This window comes from Macrobrachium rosenbergii, chromosome 10 (assembly GCF_040412425.1).
Source record: "Macrobrachium rosenbergii isolate ZJJX-2024 chromosome 10, ASM4041242v1, whole genome shotgun sequence".
Classification (NCBI taxonomy): domain Eukaryota; kingdom Metazoa; phylum Arthropoda; class Malacostraca; order Decapoda; family Palaemonidae; genus Macrobrachium; species Macrobrachium rosenbergii.
Window position 1 is genome coordinate 69426673 of NC_089750.1, and position 18034 is coordinate 69444706.

At 34.4% G+C, this 18034-nt stretch overlaps 2 protein-coding genes across 9 annotated transcripts in view; one reads left to right on the top strand and one right to left on the bottom strand.

Moving 5' to 3' along the window:
• Window positions 1-18034, bottom strand: part of Nmnat (nicotinamide mononucleotide adenylyltransferase) — a 56353-nt gene that overhangs the window by 37269 nt on the left and 1050 nt on the right. For 4 of the 8 annotated variants that reach the window (XR_010854357.1, XM_067110654.1, XM_067110650.1 and 1 more), the window contains exons 2-4: window positions 12835-12923; window positions 9174-9308; window positions 3755-3820 (exon numbers count right to left, since the gene is read on the bottom strand). Coding sequence is in view for 6 of the 8 variants with exons in the window: in XM_067110654.1 (XP_066966755.1) it covers window positions 3755-3820; window positions 9174-9308; window positions 12835-12923 (290 nt within the window). In the remaining 2 variants the exon portion in view is untranslated. The remainder of the gene's footprint in view (window positions 1-3754; window positions 3821-9173; window positions 9309-12834; window positions 12924-18034) is intronic. The other 4 variants (XR_010854358.1, XM_067110656.1, XM_067110653.1 and 1 more) reach the window with 1 other exon arrangement.
• Window positions 1-18034, top strand: part of LOC136842795 (serine-rich adhesin for platelets-like) — a 109493-nt gene that overhangs the window by 11134 nt on the left and 80325 nt on the right. The window lies entirely within an intron of this gene.

Here is an 18034-nt window from a genome sequence, read left to right on the forward strand (position 1 = left end):
CCAATGGGTAATTGCCAGACACTTGACAGGTTTCACTTGCATTCATCCAGCACAGATACTCAATTATATACCTGCCTGGAATTTATTCTCTCTATATCACAAACACTCTTTTATTGTTCTGTGACCTTTGCAATATGTATATTATCCATTCTTCCACGATGCTCCTTAGAACCAAAAATTTATGTTATCCAGGAACCAAGTTGTTATAACGAATAACTAGCTTTATCATACAAACCAACAATCACATACACGCCCCCTTTCCTGGTCATAAAACATCCCCAGACTCAACAGTCTTCCGTGTAACATACAGGAGACGAATAGCCATCTCTCACTGCACTGCCTGAGTACCTATCTTTCAGCTTCCTTACCTTTCATGTATTCTGGAAATGAGGCTGAAAGAACAGTAGGGCTGGGAGGAGGGAAACCACTCTATAACTGATGGATTTGTATAAAAAAAAAACTAGTTTTGTGGTTAGAATCATGTGGAAAATAGAAATCCTGCTGTGAGGAAACAAGGTGAGAAATTCTGGACATAAATACTGACACCCTACCAACTCACAAAAAGTGAAGGTGATTGATATGTACCTAAGGGTTTGGGTAGTGCATTGTCATGAGTGTACCATTCTCTTTTCTATTAGCCAGAAGACTGATGAGTCTGTGGACATGGAAGACCAGGCTGTAGGCATATATATATGACTGATAAACTTGTGATGAAAGAAACTGAGGTTATACCCGATGACCTGTTTCACATACACCACGACTGATGTTACCTGTCATTATCAAATGAAATCAGTAACACATGGAGATTCAGATGATGTGCCAATGTCTCCCTAAGTGGTTAGGGTTAATCTATGACTAAAGTCTGTTGCTGAAAAGTATACAGTTCTGTGTAAAATTTCAATATGTATTTTTTATGTAAGACTGTGAAGTACAAGTTATAGAGGGCAAAATGTTTGTGGAGGATAACAACCTGACGATATATAAAATTATGTTATGCATTTTCTTATTATAAAAATACCATGCCTGGCTTTACAGGCTAAAAAACATCTCACACATCAGCTGTGAGTAAACTACACCATATGAAGACATACTGAGGAAAAAATATTTACTGTACACCAACCACACTACCAAAGAAAATACTGTAACTACTTGTAAAAGAGGGGAAGAAGAGTCAATCCTTGGAGATCAAATATCAATTATGGATAGTGGAAACAATACACATGCCACGAACAGTTTTCACAATGTGTCACTTGAAATGAGACTGTACGATGAACAGAAAATCAAAATGTACACAAAACAAACTCCAGTGAAAGAAAAGATATTATCTAAAGGTGTGGAGCAAACATATCATTACCATATGTAAAATATATATTATAATTTTGTACTCATTACAGATACACAACTATTTACTTTCCAACTGCCTTTTCATCAGCTTAGATTGCCCAATCCTTGAATTGCTAATTAGAAATAAGCAGGGTGCTTGTCTGATGGCAAGGAAGACCTCCCTTTTTAATATTCCAGCATTCCAAGTCTCTATTAACACAATGAAACTGAGAGGCAAGATTTCTATTAATACAAGATGTAAAGGAAGGAAAGACTTCATCTGAACTGGATATTAATTTATATGTTGGTGACATAGTGACAAAATTCATCAAGTGAAGCAAAAATGCAATGCATACATACTTATGATATGGAGATAACCACAATGGTCACTCCTGCAAAGCCAAGACTCTCTTGGCATGAGAAAAGTTAAGTTACATAAAGTCTATAAATATTATTAACTGCCAAAAATACTTTTTTTTTTCTGCTACTGCAGGGAAAACAAAGAACGCAAATACTGACACAATAACTACATACTTATAGCTATTTATGCATAAAAATTGACTGCAGTACTAGCAATTATTTATGGTTAGGAATGACCTACAGCACTCCTTAATAGTAACGTAGGGAACTTCATGGAGTAAACTGCAATGATTTATAAAAAGGTGACATAAACAGAACTCCAAATACAAATACAGTAAAGCAAAGATAAAATCGATGGTGCACAATTTTGCTTTTTCTAAATAGATTCAAATTTTGGTCTCTAAACCTAAACTGACAGATAAAGCATTTGTAGTTTTGTTCTTTAAACAAACACAACTATTATCTTTTAAAATTGCCAAATACAGTATACAGTACATTGTGTAACCACTATGGTACTCTAGTACTGTATCTTGCAACGAACTAAGAGCACTGTATTTGATTTGTCTTATGCATAGCTGTAAACCCCAAGTTACATATAACACAAATCTTAAATTACCGAAATTTACATCAAGAAGTGTAATAGACTATGTTATATATAAAAAAAAAATAGTAACTTTACCAATTTTGTTCATAAAAATGCAGTTATCTACACGTAGCTAGTTATACCAATGACAAAACAAAAACACAGTACAGTACTGTACTATGCACAAAGTAACCTGGTGTTAGTTGGAAATTAGTGAATTCTGTACATCAAAAGGTTGTTAAAATCATCAGCCTGCAAGGTACAGATGCAGTTGCCTTGTACATGATCAACACTTTGAAGTGATTTTGCTACAGTCATTCCTTGTTGCTGTAAAGTTACCACTGACATTTATTAAAATACTGCACTCAAAGAAGCAATCATTTAGCAATAGTAAAAAATGAAAAAATCTAACACCCATTTTTATTCATTATTATTATTATTATTATTATATTATTCAGAAGATGAAACCTATTCATAAGGTTTAGGTTCCTGGACTCACCATAAATAGCTTTTTTGCTAGTGAATGCCTTTGTTAACCTAACCTAGGTTATGTCTATTTTATACCTCTATATCTAACAATGTTCATGAATACCCCATGCTGTTTACCAGTTTTGTTAAAATGCAGAATTTTTTTTTACAAAATATATTTTCATAATAATCTTCCAACACCCAAATCCAGAACCTGAACCTTTTTAATATTGAAACTACAAGTGCATGCTGCCTAAGTCTCTATTTATGAAAAAATACATACAATAGTTAGTAAAATCTTGCATCATATGGTAACTAAGACAGCCAATGACATTACAATGTGAGAAGGGGAGGGGGTTTTCTAACTGGTGCACTTATCAAAAAGTTATTCAAGACTCTTTCACTTGTGATGTAGCAGACAGGATGTTTTCTCTAGTGGAGAATACTGTACTAATAAAAGAATGAGTCAATATTCCTTTGCTTACACTTAACTTCACCTTAATACTGCTCCTATCAGCCACAGAGATTGATAAAATAAGAGGCATCGTGAAAACTTATCGTAATTTTATTTCTTTAAATTGTAAATACATATTATGTATCTAATGATGTAAAAAACACTCAAAATATAAAAAGGAATGACAGTAGCAGTGTCACTTTCATGTTAAAATATTTACAGAAATAAAATACACTGACTGCAGCAGGCCACAAAACAATCAGATAAGTTAAAAACATGCTCCTCCAGCTCTGGTTTTTTCTGCATCATAAGAATTCTGCACATGGGGCTGAGACTTTATCAAACTTATGAGATATTATGAATGTTTCGCTAAATGACAGAACAGTATTCGTATGAAACTATCATACATTCATTCACATTCAAGTGAGAAGATTCCCAATACAGTACAATACAAATAATGTTATGTACTAAATGTATACAATTATAGTAGAGGTAGAGAATTATAGGTGGTATCTATAACTATTCATGCACACCCACTTCCTATAGACACATCACGCTATTCATACCCGGGCATGATGCCTGGAACTGGCAGAGGAGCGTCCTAGTTTGTGCAATGTTGTCTGAATCAAGTTCTGTGAGCATTAGAAAAACACCGAATATAATAATTTCCCAGGACATACGAGAGGCAATAGAACGTACACTTAACAGTAAATATTCTTCATTCCAATGTTTCTGTGGAATGGGATGTTAATGGTGTCAATAAAAAAAATACGAAACGGAATACAAGAAAAGAAACGTCAAATTAATAACAGTATCTGTAAGATCAATGAACAAAGATTATTGTTAAAACTTGTAAATTTGTAACAAGGTTACGATAAATTACACCATAACACTGCCTAGGAAACATAAAAATAGGACTTCATAGGTCTGACATACTGGACTATGGCTACAACACCAGCTGTGTCCCTGAAAAAGTCGACTTTGACAGATATGTATTGGATGTCTTGTCATTATTTCTCTGAGAACAGGTTCTTGAAAGACCTACTAAGTCCTAGAACATAGCAATACCACTGAAAATGCCACATTCTGACAGGTTGTCTTGGCAAAACAAATGGTATGTGAAACTTCATGGCAAAGGGTTAAGCTGACACAAGTCCTACTTTTTTAACTTTTGCTTTATAAATAACTGAAAATGTAAGTATGTCCACAACAATTTTGGTGTGAAATTGCCCTACATGTGCATATCACACAGCCTATGGCTTGGTATCTGAACAAGAGCTACACCACCAAATTAGATAGTCCTCGTCGCTTGGAATCTACATAAACATAAAAAAATTTCATAGACATAGGAAGGCAGTATTTTGTCATGAGAGGCAGGAGTAGAATAACCATTCTTAAGAAGTCACTAAATATCTGACTAAATGGCATAAATTTATGTATAAAATGCTGAATTCTTACTTCAAAATGAAATGGTTTTCTGGGAATGAAATGGCACAGCATACCACCTTGCCTTGCACTTTTTCCTTTGGGTACTCTGACTTTCTGTGACACTACAATTAAATTTGCGATTGTTGCTGTAATTACAACAACAAATAATTTCCAATTTTATATTGTACTGTATCACCGCTCATTTCCCTCCGAGCTCAGGTTAAGTTTAGAAAATGCTTCCATTCCACAAATACAGTAAAAACTTTGCAATTCAAAGTATAAGTTTTTGATTTTCTATTGCTGGTTACATAGTAATTTTAGAGATCAGCCATCACAAATCTGTCAGTCTACCACATACAAACAATTACTTCTCTACTTAATGGATATAATTTGAAATGCTTCATTGTGAAGTACTGTACTGTGTCCTTAAGGGAGGTGATAAGTCTACTCAAGACCACCTTTAGATGAAATATTACTAAGACATCCAATAAGCCAAGTCCATTACTTTTCAAGGATGCTAACCGATGTGCTTACACTAGAATACACTAGCTAGAATACAGGTTAGTAATTAAGAAGGAATTTCAGCTTTCCAAAGATGTTATTTAAATTTAATGACAGGTTACATATTTAACTTGAGTGATTTAGGTTTGAAATTTTAGGCAGATCTGTTTCATAAGGTATATATGTAAGATGTAAACAACCAAACAAAGCTTTACATTGTAAGTATTACACACTTTATAAAGTAGTACTTCACAATAACAGTCCCACTTTACTGGATTTTAATGATAACAGACAGTGCCATCTATCAAATGGGTTACAATAATACAGTTCCATAATGATACCCGCTAATGACAGCCATGAATATGCTCTAATTAGTAGTAACTGGGAGTGAATGCTACTTAGCAGCTTGCAAGTGCAGGATAGAGTTAATCAACATTACTTCCCTAATGTCTCTATGACCCTGTGCATCTACCATGTCTAAGCTATAATAATGATTAGCTGTACGGTATAGCCAATGCATCTCTGCACAGTGCAGAGAATTTATCTTTATACACACATCTCGATTTTACCACGGACACAATCTGAAGTTGCTTGGATAAACACAATTTAATTAAGTCCTTGAAAATTATTGTTTGTGGAGGCAAATTGCAGAAGACATTTTCCATTAATAAAATACCCCTCAAGGTTTCAAATTGTCTGTTATTGTCAGGTACTACAGTACTTCTCATGTTAGAACAGACCTGTATTTACCGGTAGAGTAAAAATCAGATAAACTATTCCATAAAGATACTTTGTGTTTCAACCTAACAAACTTTGTCAGATTCCTGCAATACCCATTACCTACAAAAAGGAATAAAAAATATTCCTAAAAATACTCTAACCAAAGCACTGATGATTCAAACATGCTCTAAGACTCGTTTACACACTCACATTAGATGTCATTCATGACAACTGTACAGTCAACTCTCTCCACATATTTAACTTCATATCATTTATTATTTACCTTGCCTAAACATAATATAAAATACTTCTTATGCCAGACATATTTTCTAGGATTTTTGGGCATTACCATAAGCATAAACTGCATAATCTATCATAATCAAATATCAGTGACTACAAAAACTAGTGTTTACCTAGAAAAGGTTCTAACTATAAAAATTTAGTGTCCAAGAAAATGATACAATGTAGCCAAAAGAAATGAAAATAAATTTCTTCATTATCTAACAAGCTGAAAAACCTCACCTCAGTAATGTAACACACCTGTACTTGAAAACCTTTTCTAAAGTTTTACAATTTCAAAAGTGTAATCGTCTGAGTGGAGATAAAACAAAACTGGACTCCTTGGGTTACTCACAAAAAGAAGGGTACAATAAAATAAATAACTGTAAGCCAAGGGAAGGGAATAGTTTTATCACCATTCAATCACAAAAGAAATACACAAGACTAATGACACCTGAAATTAACTTACAGAGAGGGGTGGAAGAACATGTGGAGTCAAATTTATAAAAGAGGCATTTTTAAGAAGAGGGCACTATGTACTATGTTTTTGGAAGAATGTGGTAGAGCCAGCATCAGAAACTAAATTTCTACACTGGGGGTACACATTTATTCCAAACAGTTTGTGCAAAGTCGAGTTGGTTTAAAAAATTCAACCTTAACCCTTCCAGATTTTAGTAGAGTCCCAAAAATTGTATGTGGCCAATCGCACTCTGGCAACTTATCTTTCTTGTTCACTGTACATTTCTTTTTCTTGGGAGAAAGCTCATTATAATATCAATGCGAAACTGAATACCTGTACATCATTGTAGTAAAAATGGAGAAGAAGTCAAAATGAAACTAGTCAGCTAAAATTTTTTTCACATAACATCATTTGATGTCTTCAAAATTTCAGTGGTTGGGAATGAATGATGTCATCAGAATCTCAAAAGGATAATATGCTAGTGTAAAAATTCATCCGTTATACTTTTTGCAAATGTTAGTCCATGCATCCATAAATTCAACAAAATTGAGTGTGAATTAACATTTTCTTTCCATAAATTTTTAAAGTTTCCTTTTACAACTCTGTTTTGGTTACTTAATAGTCTCTCTTTGAATTCTGCAAGTAATAATTTCATATAATAGTTTAAAGAAACCACACAGTCATACTCCTAAAGACTAACTGAGCTTACCTAAAAGGATTTCTCATTAATTGAAAAGAAAAATTTGCGGCAAGCTGAAGATTAAGTACCTGGACAACTAGGAGGGATAATGGAAGTCAACAAAAAGAACAGTTTTTAGGAGTTACTTTGATAAAAATTTTGTGTATACAACATCACCTCGTTATTCCTGTATGTTTGCTTGCCCTCTTCAAAATAAACTTATGTGGAATAACTGACTTCCATTTTCTTGAGCAATGTCAATCATCATTTCTGTATGGCCTGGTTCAGTTTTTGTCCATTTAAGTGACAGTAACTTCATGTCTTTCTACAAAGACCAATAACTCAATCTAGTTTTGAATTAAAAAAGGAGCATATCTGTCTGATTTAATGGTCTAATACTTAATTACAAGGGATCTGTGTCTACCTTGGCCACACTTCTGTCCAGGCTTTTTGCTTTCCTGCCCAACAAAGAGAATAAACATATTAACTTCTCCCAAACACATCCTCCTGCGGTTATAGTTATAAGAATAGTTTTTTTTTTTTACCAACCAGTTTTCTTCCATAGTGATTAACAGAAAGTTGTTTACAAGGTGATTCCTTGCATATGTACTATCATAACTGAAACACTGTTTAAGAAAATACACAGGTTGGTTAAAATTGTAAGACTTGAAATAAAAAGGGTTGGAAGAATAAAGTCTTTCAGGGAAACAAAACTTACAAAAGGGTCAGGAAAAGGTGGTGCATTCAACTTGTAACCTGTTTATAAATTGATCTTACATTTAAAATTTATTTTAACATAAGATACTTTGCTTAAAAAATTTTGTGGAAAACTAAAAATGTGGTTAAAAAAATTATACAGAAACTAATAGGAACCTTGCATCCAGTCTCTTGGAAAAGCCTAAATGAAAAAACTGTCTAGAACCTAAGTATAAACATTTTACACCTCAAGTTTTAAGATGAAGGTTTTAAGGACTAAAACATTATTAAACAATAAACAATTACAAGGACAATAGGTAGGGTAGGATAAATCATCTGCTCATTAAAACTTGCTATACTCTACAGGAAATCCCTACATATCACTAACCTCCCATCACAAACATTACACATCACATCTCTAAAACTCGATCAAGTTGGTGACAGGGTAGGCAAAGAGTTCACCCCTTTTCACACAAGAGAAAAATGCCACACAGAGTTATAGAAACTGGGGGGCCTATCCATCAAGACAAAGCAACACCATATGCAAACTCGATAATTGATTCGAGGGTTCTTAAAAAAAATTTCTAAAGACGTAGTTATAATCTGAGTTTACTACATTTCCTGTTATTCTTCTTCTTTTATTTAAAAATAATCATTAAACAACCCTACAACCAGTAGTGTACAAAATAACAGCCATGAACTCGCAATACTTTTTAACAGATATGTATATACTGTACTCTTTAACAGATATGTATAATGTCCATATTAGAAAATACATCCCACATTAAAAGGCAAAATAAATTTGCCTGGTACTGTCCAAATAATTAATCGATTAATCATTCAACGGAATTACAAGAATTTAAGGTTCTGTCTTTTGTGTAATAGATTATTGTACCATAACACTATTATGCCAAATTACAGGAAGGATTACTTATACATAAAAGCATCCACAGATTTCACATAGAATGCCTGGGCAACCATTCTAAATTCACACATCAAGCACTAATTATACATCTTCTCTGGTTGCTACACACATCATCTAAAAGGACACAAACTTCATCTATCTTCATCAATACTAGACATGTTGTCCATTAAACAAGTTACACTGATAATTAACACTGCATATACTCCATTTCTTGACATCAACATCAAAAGCTATCAATCACTTTTCAGTCATAGTAAGCTAACAAACAGAAAACCCAGAAACGAGCATATTACTAACCTGGTGGTACTGAACAGACTCCCTAGTTGGGGTCCAGTCGTCTTGAGCTGTTTCCCATTCACTTACATGCACCCACGATGATGAGTTGAGGGCCAAACGAAGCATCTGGATGCGGTCACTGGCGCTTGCCAATCCCTGGGAACAAGATAATGCAAAATGGTTAAACCATGAATACAAGAAGGGCCTTCGTCTTCAAACCATTGCATTTATGGCAATTACTCGTCAAGCCTACAATGTGAATAAGTTAGATCAAGATACATATTTCTTAAATCTTGTAAAAATGAACCAAAGATCTCAACTACCCCTGATCACTATAAAAGACATAATATATACCTCATTCAATAATGGCCTTACGATTACCTGCCCCATACTTGTCTACCTGCCCCATATTTGTCATTCACGGTTTGCCCAAAACCAACTGATTTTTTTTTTTTTACTAAAGAATGCAGTTACCCACCTGAAGATGAGGTGGCAGGTCCCTATTAAAGGTTGACTAGCAGATTTAAAAACCCACTGTTGTGTTAGGGATAGGAAGGACTTTAATTTCCCCAATGTATACAGGGACAGTCAGCCTTTTCCAAGGAAGCTACAGTACCATCGAAATTGAAATTTCTGCCCTAGAAAGTTCAATGTAAAACAGATCTGCATAACCAGAGCTAACTTGGAAGACCACTTAATAGTCTCAAAAGGAATACTTTTGCATCTAAATTATATGTTTGGGTCATTATGTAAGCTCTAACTTCTGACTATCTTCAGAATCACAGATATCACTGGAACCACATCAGTATGTCTTCCAGTAAGAAGTGTCTGTTGGGAACTTGCTTGATGGATCTGAAGTGCTGTAATAAAACATCAGCTCTCCATACGCAATATACACTACAGTAAACCCCCCGTATTCGTGGACTCACATATTCGTGGATTGCTCTGTGGAATGTTTCTACCCATTATTCGTGGAAAATTTGCCCATTCCCAGTATTTTTCACTGAGAAATATTTACTAATTACTGTATTTTCATAACATTTTCATGACTAAATGCACTTTTTGTGATAAAACTATTAAAATACTCAGGTATAAGCATTTTTGGAAGATTTTTTTGTTTAAACTATCAAAATAGGCAGTTTTAAGTGTTTTTAGAGGGTTTCTAAGTATTCGCAGATTTTAGCTATTCGCAGGGGGGTGCAGTCAGCATCCCCCGCGAATACGGGGGGTTTACTGTACTGCAAAGTATGGGACATCATGAATCTTCTAATCTTCTTGAAAAGTTTTACAATACTGTGTGTATCATTCAGGAAAGTTCATCTGGCTGAAACCCCTCTCTTTGAGAAATGTACTGAATGCTGTCACAATGAAGAATGTAAACTTCTAGGCAATCAAAACCGCCATGGAAGATCTTGTACGATTTTGGGAGTTCCTCCTTTATCCCTTAATACTGAGCCTTAGGTTAGTATCCCTCAAACCTATGGTAATGAAACTGATAAATATGATGATACAAAAGCCAAAATGGGGTTCCAGGCTAATACATCCCTCTCCGCTCCCATCCCCCTGGCAGTCCCAATTTTGGCTGGCTCTCAAACTTTGCGTGTCTTTTTCAGTTACTCTTCCTTCCTGTGGTCTCATCAACTAATTCCCATGTGCTTAGTTAACATAATTTTCCAAAATTTTCTAAAGAACTGACAACAGCAGAATGAAAAAACGCTGAACTACAACAATTGTAGAGATCTCAACCATACAATACATATGATAAGAGAAACAACACAACTTAACAGACTTCTGTACTTATCAGCTACATTATAGGCTAATAATCAATATTTATTATGCTACCATTCTAGATGAAGTACATTTTAAAATAAAACTCCTAAATTGAATGTTAAGTGTCAAGTACAGGTTAGATTAGGTTATGAACTGTGTGGAATTGCTGTTAGCATTAAGATATCTAGAAAATATGTTAGCATTAAGATATCTAGAAAATATTCAAGTGCATGCTTTAATATTGAATCTCTGTTAGTTATCAGAAAGCCAGACCCTTGAAGCATCTGCTAAAAGAGTTACTGTTCTGAGTATGGGGTTTGGTAATTTTGTGACAATACAGCATTTTCAAGAGGTAATTAAACTGCAATACTGCAATGTAATTACACTGGTAATTACAGCGCAAGATTTTACATCATCATTAAGTTCATTGTTTTGCAATTTCATCATATGATAAATATATTGTATCCAAAAAAGAATGTACATGTATTTGACCTTTTCTGAAATAAGATGATTTGAAAAATGAAAGGTTAAAAAATAATAAAAAAGCTCAGACAAAAAGTAACACCCAACAATAGTATTTCATCACTGAAATGTACAAAAAGTTGCTTAATCACTAATGCCAAGAGTAGTAGTACAATATATTCATGGTATTAGCAATGTAAAAGAAACTCAAAAGTAAACCAAAAAGCTTTAAAAGTGACAAAATTGTACAGAACAATAATAAAAGATAAACGAGAAAGGTCACATTTTTACTTTAAGACAAGGAATTTCTGTGGCCCCCATACTGTATACTGTTTCATTATTGCCTCAATTTTTTATTGGTCCTGCCTCAGAACTTCTAAAAATTTCCAGATCGTAGGATGAATTGGCCTTATTTGAGAATCATAAGGTGTGCAAATAACAGTGTGGTAGCTGAAGGAGATTTGATGTTATATACACACTAACAAACAATAAAAGGATGGACCTGATCATATTTGAGCATATGGGTAATTTCAGTAAAGCAAGACATTTATAATGCAATTTATTTACATGTGGTGAAAAAGCATAATGAAGTTACTCACGATGTAATATCTTATGATGTAATAACCATGTGATGACACTACCTCAATGAAGTTATGGTGAATTATAGAGAACAACACATAACATATATGATTTTACTTGTTTGAACTTACTGTTTAAAACAAAGCTATTAATGACATCTCTTGCAATATTTAGTAAAGAGTAAAGCTTCAGTGTAGGTAATAAGAAATTACCTGATCACAGAAACAACCAGGTGTCTGTGCATTAAACTGATACAAGTACTTTTAAACAATTGTTAATATTTAGCAATACAGTAAAGAGAAAGTTTCTCTATACTTTACAATGAAGAAAAAAAACTTTACAAACCCTTTAAAGGATGGTACTTTTTACTGTGCTAAAAGGTAATACTACTGAATAACAAAACACTAGGAAATGTCTTTTAACAGTGTACTTGTCAATAAACCACTGCTTTACTAATGATTCATAAAACAATGGTTTGTATCTGATACGAACACTGACCGCTAATGTTAAGCCTCAAGTGAAAGGTCATAAACATGACAAAATCTACAAAATCCGTGATAGATATACCCCACATCACTATACAGGAAAAGACAGCAATGAAATTTATTGTTATCTCAAGAGAAACAGTGAGGAAATTTCTAGAAATGAAGATGAAGTGCTTACAATAGGTTCAGTAAGTGTCAAGGAGCATACTTTAACTTGAGCAACATTATGCAGTCCCAAGACCAAAGTACTTGATCACAACAGGTATTGGTACATAACTACAACACAATGGTTGTTACACTTTTGAAGTATAACATGTCCTAATGACACCAGGTGTACAGATAAAAACGCAAAAGGAAATGTCTATCCTATAGAAACTTGAACATACCTCTTTCCCATATTTATCATGCACTGGTGACATCAATCCTGCCACAACATTGTAATTTGTAGTTCTGTGAAGAAAGTCTCTCGCAATTTCTGAAAAGAGCAAAATTTGATACATTTAAGTTACCATAAAGACTTACATGTCAACTATTGCTTACTTTTAAATTAAGAACTACCATAAACTACTAAAAAACATACTATGCATGAGTATTATACTTAGATTTTACCTTCAATACTGGGTGCGTTTAATACAATACAGTATCTGAAAAGTAATCATCATCACTTCTCTACGTGTAAACAGTCTCAATTCGGACAATTGCCTCACTACAGTGCTACGCAGGCCTTAAAAAAAAGTGTTCATTTGGCTGTGTTCTGTTTAGTAGATAACTGTATAATGAATGTTACATGTTTTTCATTGTGAAATTAGCCAGATTGTGATTACAGCTTGTTTATAATAGTTTAGTACGTACTTCCAAGTCAAAAAGCAAGATTTAGCTACCAAATACTGCACTGCTATTACTGCTGGGTATGGGCTAATCACATAAACACTGTACCTATACAACAGTACAATATCCATTATTATTTTTAAACCATTGTGTTTTATCATAAATTAATAAGTGCATTTTAGACTGATTGTAAAACTGAACTTGATCATTGGTCAGAGGTTGTCTGAGATTACTGCTCTGACTCAGGAAAATTAAGTTCCTACAATACTGTATTGGAGCATCCTAATGTGTGTATTTGGCTATAGTACAATGAAGTACAGTATTTTTGGTGGTGTTTTAATGACTAAAAAAAATGTGTTTTCATATGGTAGGCTATGTACCATACATACTAAAGTATTTGACAATTACTAATAGACAGACTACCCCTTGGCCCCATTACATGCATTATTTAATTTCTAAATAACCATTATATCCCAGAACAATTATTAATAAGTGAAGGAAAACTATCCACTTCGCATTTTGATTGTTGTCATGAGGTGATATGTTTAATAAACAAACACAGCTTTGGGCAACCAGCATACTGTATATCCAACAGAAGAGAGGAGATAATGAACATCGCTTTCTGTGTTAAGTATGGACAACTAAAAATAAGCTGCTAAGAAAATTAAGTAACATGTATAGCATAGCAGCTAACACCCATTCAATGTAACCAGCACCTTTCCAATAACTTAAATGATTTTTTCATTTTCTTGATCTCATCATCATCAATATCTGCAGCAAGATTTTTCCCGTTAGGGGTAAGACTAAATTGATTCTCTCTATCTCTTCTGTTGTGCACTTTCAGCCTGAATTCCAGTTTTGTATGTATACGTCTATCAGCAACTGCACATATTCATTAAGCGCCTAAATCTCTTGCAACAACCAGGCTACATGAAGAATATTAGGAAGGCTTTTCATATGAAAGAACATTGTATATGCTTATTCTTATTCAAAATGATTCAAACGTGTAAAACCTCATGAACCTAACTTAAGGGCAATGTAGAGCTGAAAATCAGGCCATGCAAAGTATACTGGACTTGTAATTTTTCATACTACAGTACATTAAGTGTAATGAAAATGATGGAAGACCTAAGTGACAAGTTAAGAAAATACACTGGGGGGTCCCAAGAATTTTTGCTTTCCTAATGGGACTTCTTTGCAGAGTGAAATGTAGAACAAAACTTCAATATTTCTTTTAACTGTAGGATGTCATTATTAAAGAAAAAGGATTTTTTTCATTTTTCATGTGTGTGTGTGTGTATCAGATATAATTCTTAAGGGAAACTACGAAGTGAAATTCAGCAGTAATTACTTTATGAATAATTTGGCTATGTGAACTATTCTAACCAACATAAAACAGAGCTGAATATTACAATATAACTAAATAGAGCACGCTCTTCATTTCTTCATTGAAAAATTTTTCTGTATCTTCTGGCAAACCAATAAACTTGGAGAGTAATAAACAGCAAAAGAGACTATCAGATGAGTGAAGCAGGTATCCAAAATGATATTTATCTTGCAATAAATGTTAACTAAAAATCAGTGATATGGTCATTAGACCTTTAGTATTTCCACTATTAGTTCACAGTAAGTTTGCAACAAAAAGACAAACTCTGCTCTGGTCACCTGAAGAAGATGAGGAAAAAGCAAAAACCCAATTATAAAATAAGTCATGGGAACTGAGGAAAGAAATGCTTATGAGCAGACAAAGCTTTACAGTGGGAAATGGCTATACATAATTTCAGTGAAAAAAAAAAAAAAAAAAAAAAAAAAAAAACACTTTTACTGTTAAAGGACTACTATATGAAATTTACCACTACATAAACTAAGTTCGTGACAAAGCTGGTTGGGCTGATATAGATAAGCACTAAAAATTATCAACACAAGTTAGGCTAATGATAATAACTGTAATACTGTACACAGTACCAGGCTAGATCACTTTAGGCCAATACTTAGGTTAGGCTATATATCTCAGCCAAAAGTACAACTGCAATGTCAATCTATCAGACAAGGTTAGCATCTCAGTAAACTGATAAAACCGGTAGGAAAGATAGTACCATACGACTCGGTAGATCGATAATGCTAAGGTCAGAAATAAAATTAAAATAATAATTGTATAATTAACAGGCACTATGGATAAAAAATTGATTTACTTAGGTATATACCAAGTAAACTAAAAGTAACACAAATTGTAATATTCAGAACTTACTGAAAATATACCAATGATAATTACAGGAACACATTTCATCTTTCCTTAATTTAAATTACCTTAGGGAAATGGGTTATACTTTTTTATAATTTTTTTCAGCACCAAACTGTTCACAAATTACTGTATTAGTAACTGTGATATAGAAGTTGGTTTCTTTTTAATAATTAGTATCCTCATTTCACATTTTAATATGACATCAATTTCAATATTTGCTCTCCTTGTCTGTATTGACATGTATTAGCTGCAATATCCCATAATGATTGCTTATGCCCAAGGGTGATATGTATCACATGTTCTAGAATATACATTTAATTTTTATTATCTGATTCTACTTATTCCTGTGTGTCAACTGTGATGTCACATCACAATGCAATTGCCACTGTGGTGTCATGATGTTTCAGGAAATTTCTTGCAAGTGCAATAGTGGCGTCCTGTTTCAGGAAATTTCTTGCAAGTGCAACAGTGGTGTCATGTTTCAGGAAATTTCTTGCAAGTGCAACAGTGGTGTCATGTTTCAGGAAATTTCTTTCAAGCTTTGTGAAATGGTCACTATTTCTTGCTTCACAAGGTGTGCACATTCTCTTGTTAACCCCAAACCCAAGAAAGGGTGTAGGTGCTTCTTGTCATGAAATAAGTTGTTCTATTATTTTTAATTTGAAATATGACTCTCCGATAGTTTTGATATGATATGACTTTGATAAATTTGGCTTTACTTTCTGATGCAAATTTTTATTTACCTATCACAACCTTGTAATTTCTAACAATAAGCAAGATCACAGTGGGAAATCATAGCTCTGTGATTAGGTTAGGTTGGTGGGGATCCAGGGAGGAGAAAGGTTGCTGTGCATCCCTGTTCTTTCTCCACATCTCAGAAAACCCTAGTGATTTACTGTTGCCCCCTGTTACTGCCATATACATGGACACGTTGTTGCAGTGGGTTAGCCAACCATATGCCATCAAGCAGTATTGGTAAAACATGATATTTTAATTACCCACCAACATGAAATTCAATATCAGAAACGATTGAATGATGGCATTTTTCCATTGGGTATTTAAGGCTGTACATATTTGCCTTTAAAAACTTGAACACTTGTTTTGTATTCTATGTCCATTGTTGATATTTTAAAAGTGTTCCCTAACCTCATGGGTACTGAATTGGAAGTGTTAGTCACTTGTAGCAAATGGACAATCTTTTTTATTACTCTTACATTTTAAAGTCCTCCTGGGCCTCTGTAGGCTCATAGGGCAGGTGCTGATCTGTTTCTTAAGCTGACAGGCAAGGGGGGGACAGGTCCCAATGCCTATGGACACTTGGCCAGTGTATCGCTAGCCCCACTACTCCCCAGCCCGAGGGCTGGTACCTATTCTCCTACTGAACCTCTCGCGTTTTTTTGGACCGTTAGGTTGATGGGCTGCCAGATTTTTGCAGTGGTGCAATCTGAGCCATCAGTGAGCAGCAGGATTTGAACCCTGGCCCTCTCGAATGGTAGCCAAGAATTACACTACCGCGCCACCATGGCATAACACCAATTTTTCTGATAAAATTCCTGGGGCTTTTCTGACTCCTAGTTAACAAATACAAGATACACAGTTTAACAATGGCTACCTCATGTGTAAGAACTGCTAATGGTGAGGGTAGTAACTTTTAGAAGTTTTCCGGCAAAATTAGCAGCAAGCAACTAATCCATTCTCCTGATAAATGCCTCTCCTATCTAAACTGAATTTCCTGGACTGAAACAAATGTGTGCCTTTTAGCTATACCTCTCAACTTTAATGCAAGGAATATGTTATGTGCAAAGCTAAGGGAAAGAGAAAGTGCATCCTTGCCAGTTAGGACCTGGTGTGGAAGGTTAGGTTGAGGTGAAATTTGGCTACAAACAGTGGTAAAGCTGCAGAGGAGTTGCACACATGTTGTCCTGCTATACAAAACACATTTGTGGAGTCTAAGGGGGGAGGGGGGTAAACTCCCTAGCCAGGTCAAGGCATGACACTATAACCCATGATGGTTAGGTTAGGAGGCATCCCTGTTGAAATATGTCTTTGATTGACTTTTAAGCAGGATGCCATGTCCAGGATGGACCCAATGGCAAAAGTTAAGTTAGGACACATTCCTGTAATTGGCCTGTTGAAATCTTTGCCTTTATAATGTACTCTATGATTATTTCAGATTTTAAACATGAACCATACATTTTTCCGACTGCTCATTTTATGGTTTATGTATTTTAGACCATTCCCGTTGTTGCAATTTACCTGTTTCACTTTCTCTCCCCTTTTGAAAACCCCAAATTTCCACATCCTGGAGTCCCCCCCTCATTTATTTATATAGGCCTAACAAGAAAATGGGTTATCAGCACAAACACCTGTAGTCAAACATGCATAAAACCATGGAATAAGCAGTTCAAAAAAGATATGGTTCATGTATTTACTGAGAATTTCAAGTATTGCAGTATTAGGACACCCACATCAAATCCTAAATTAACCTTGGGGCCTAGCCTACCTAACCTAACAAT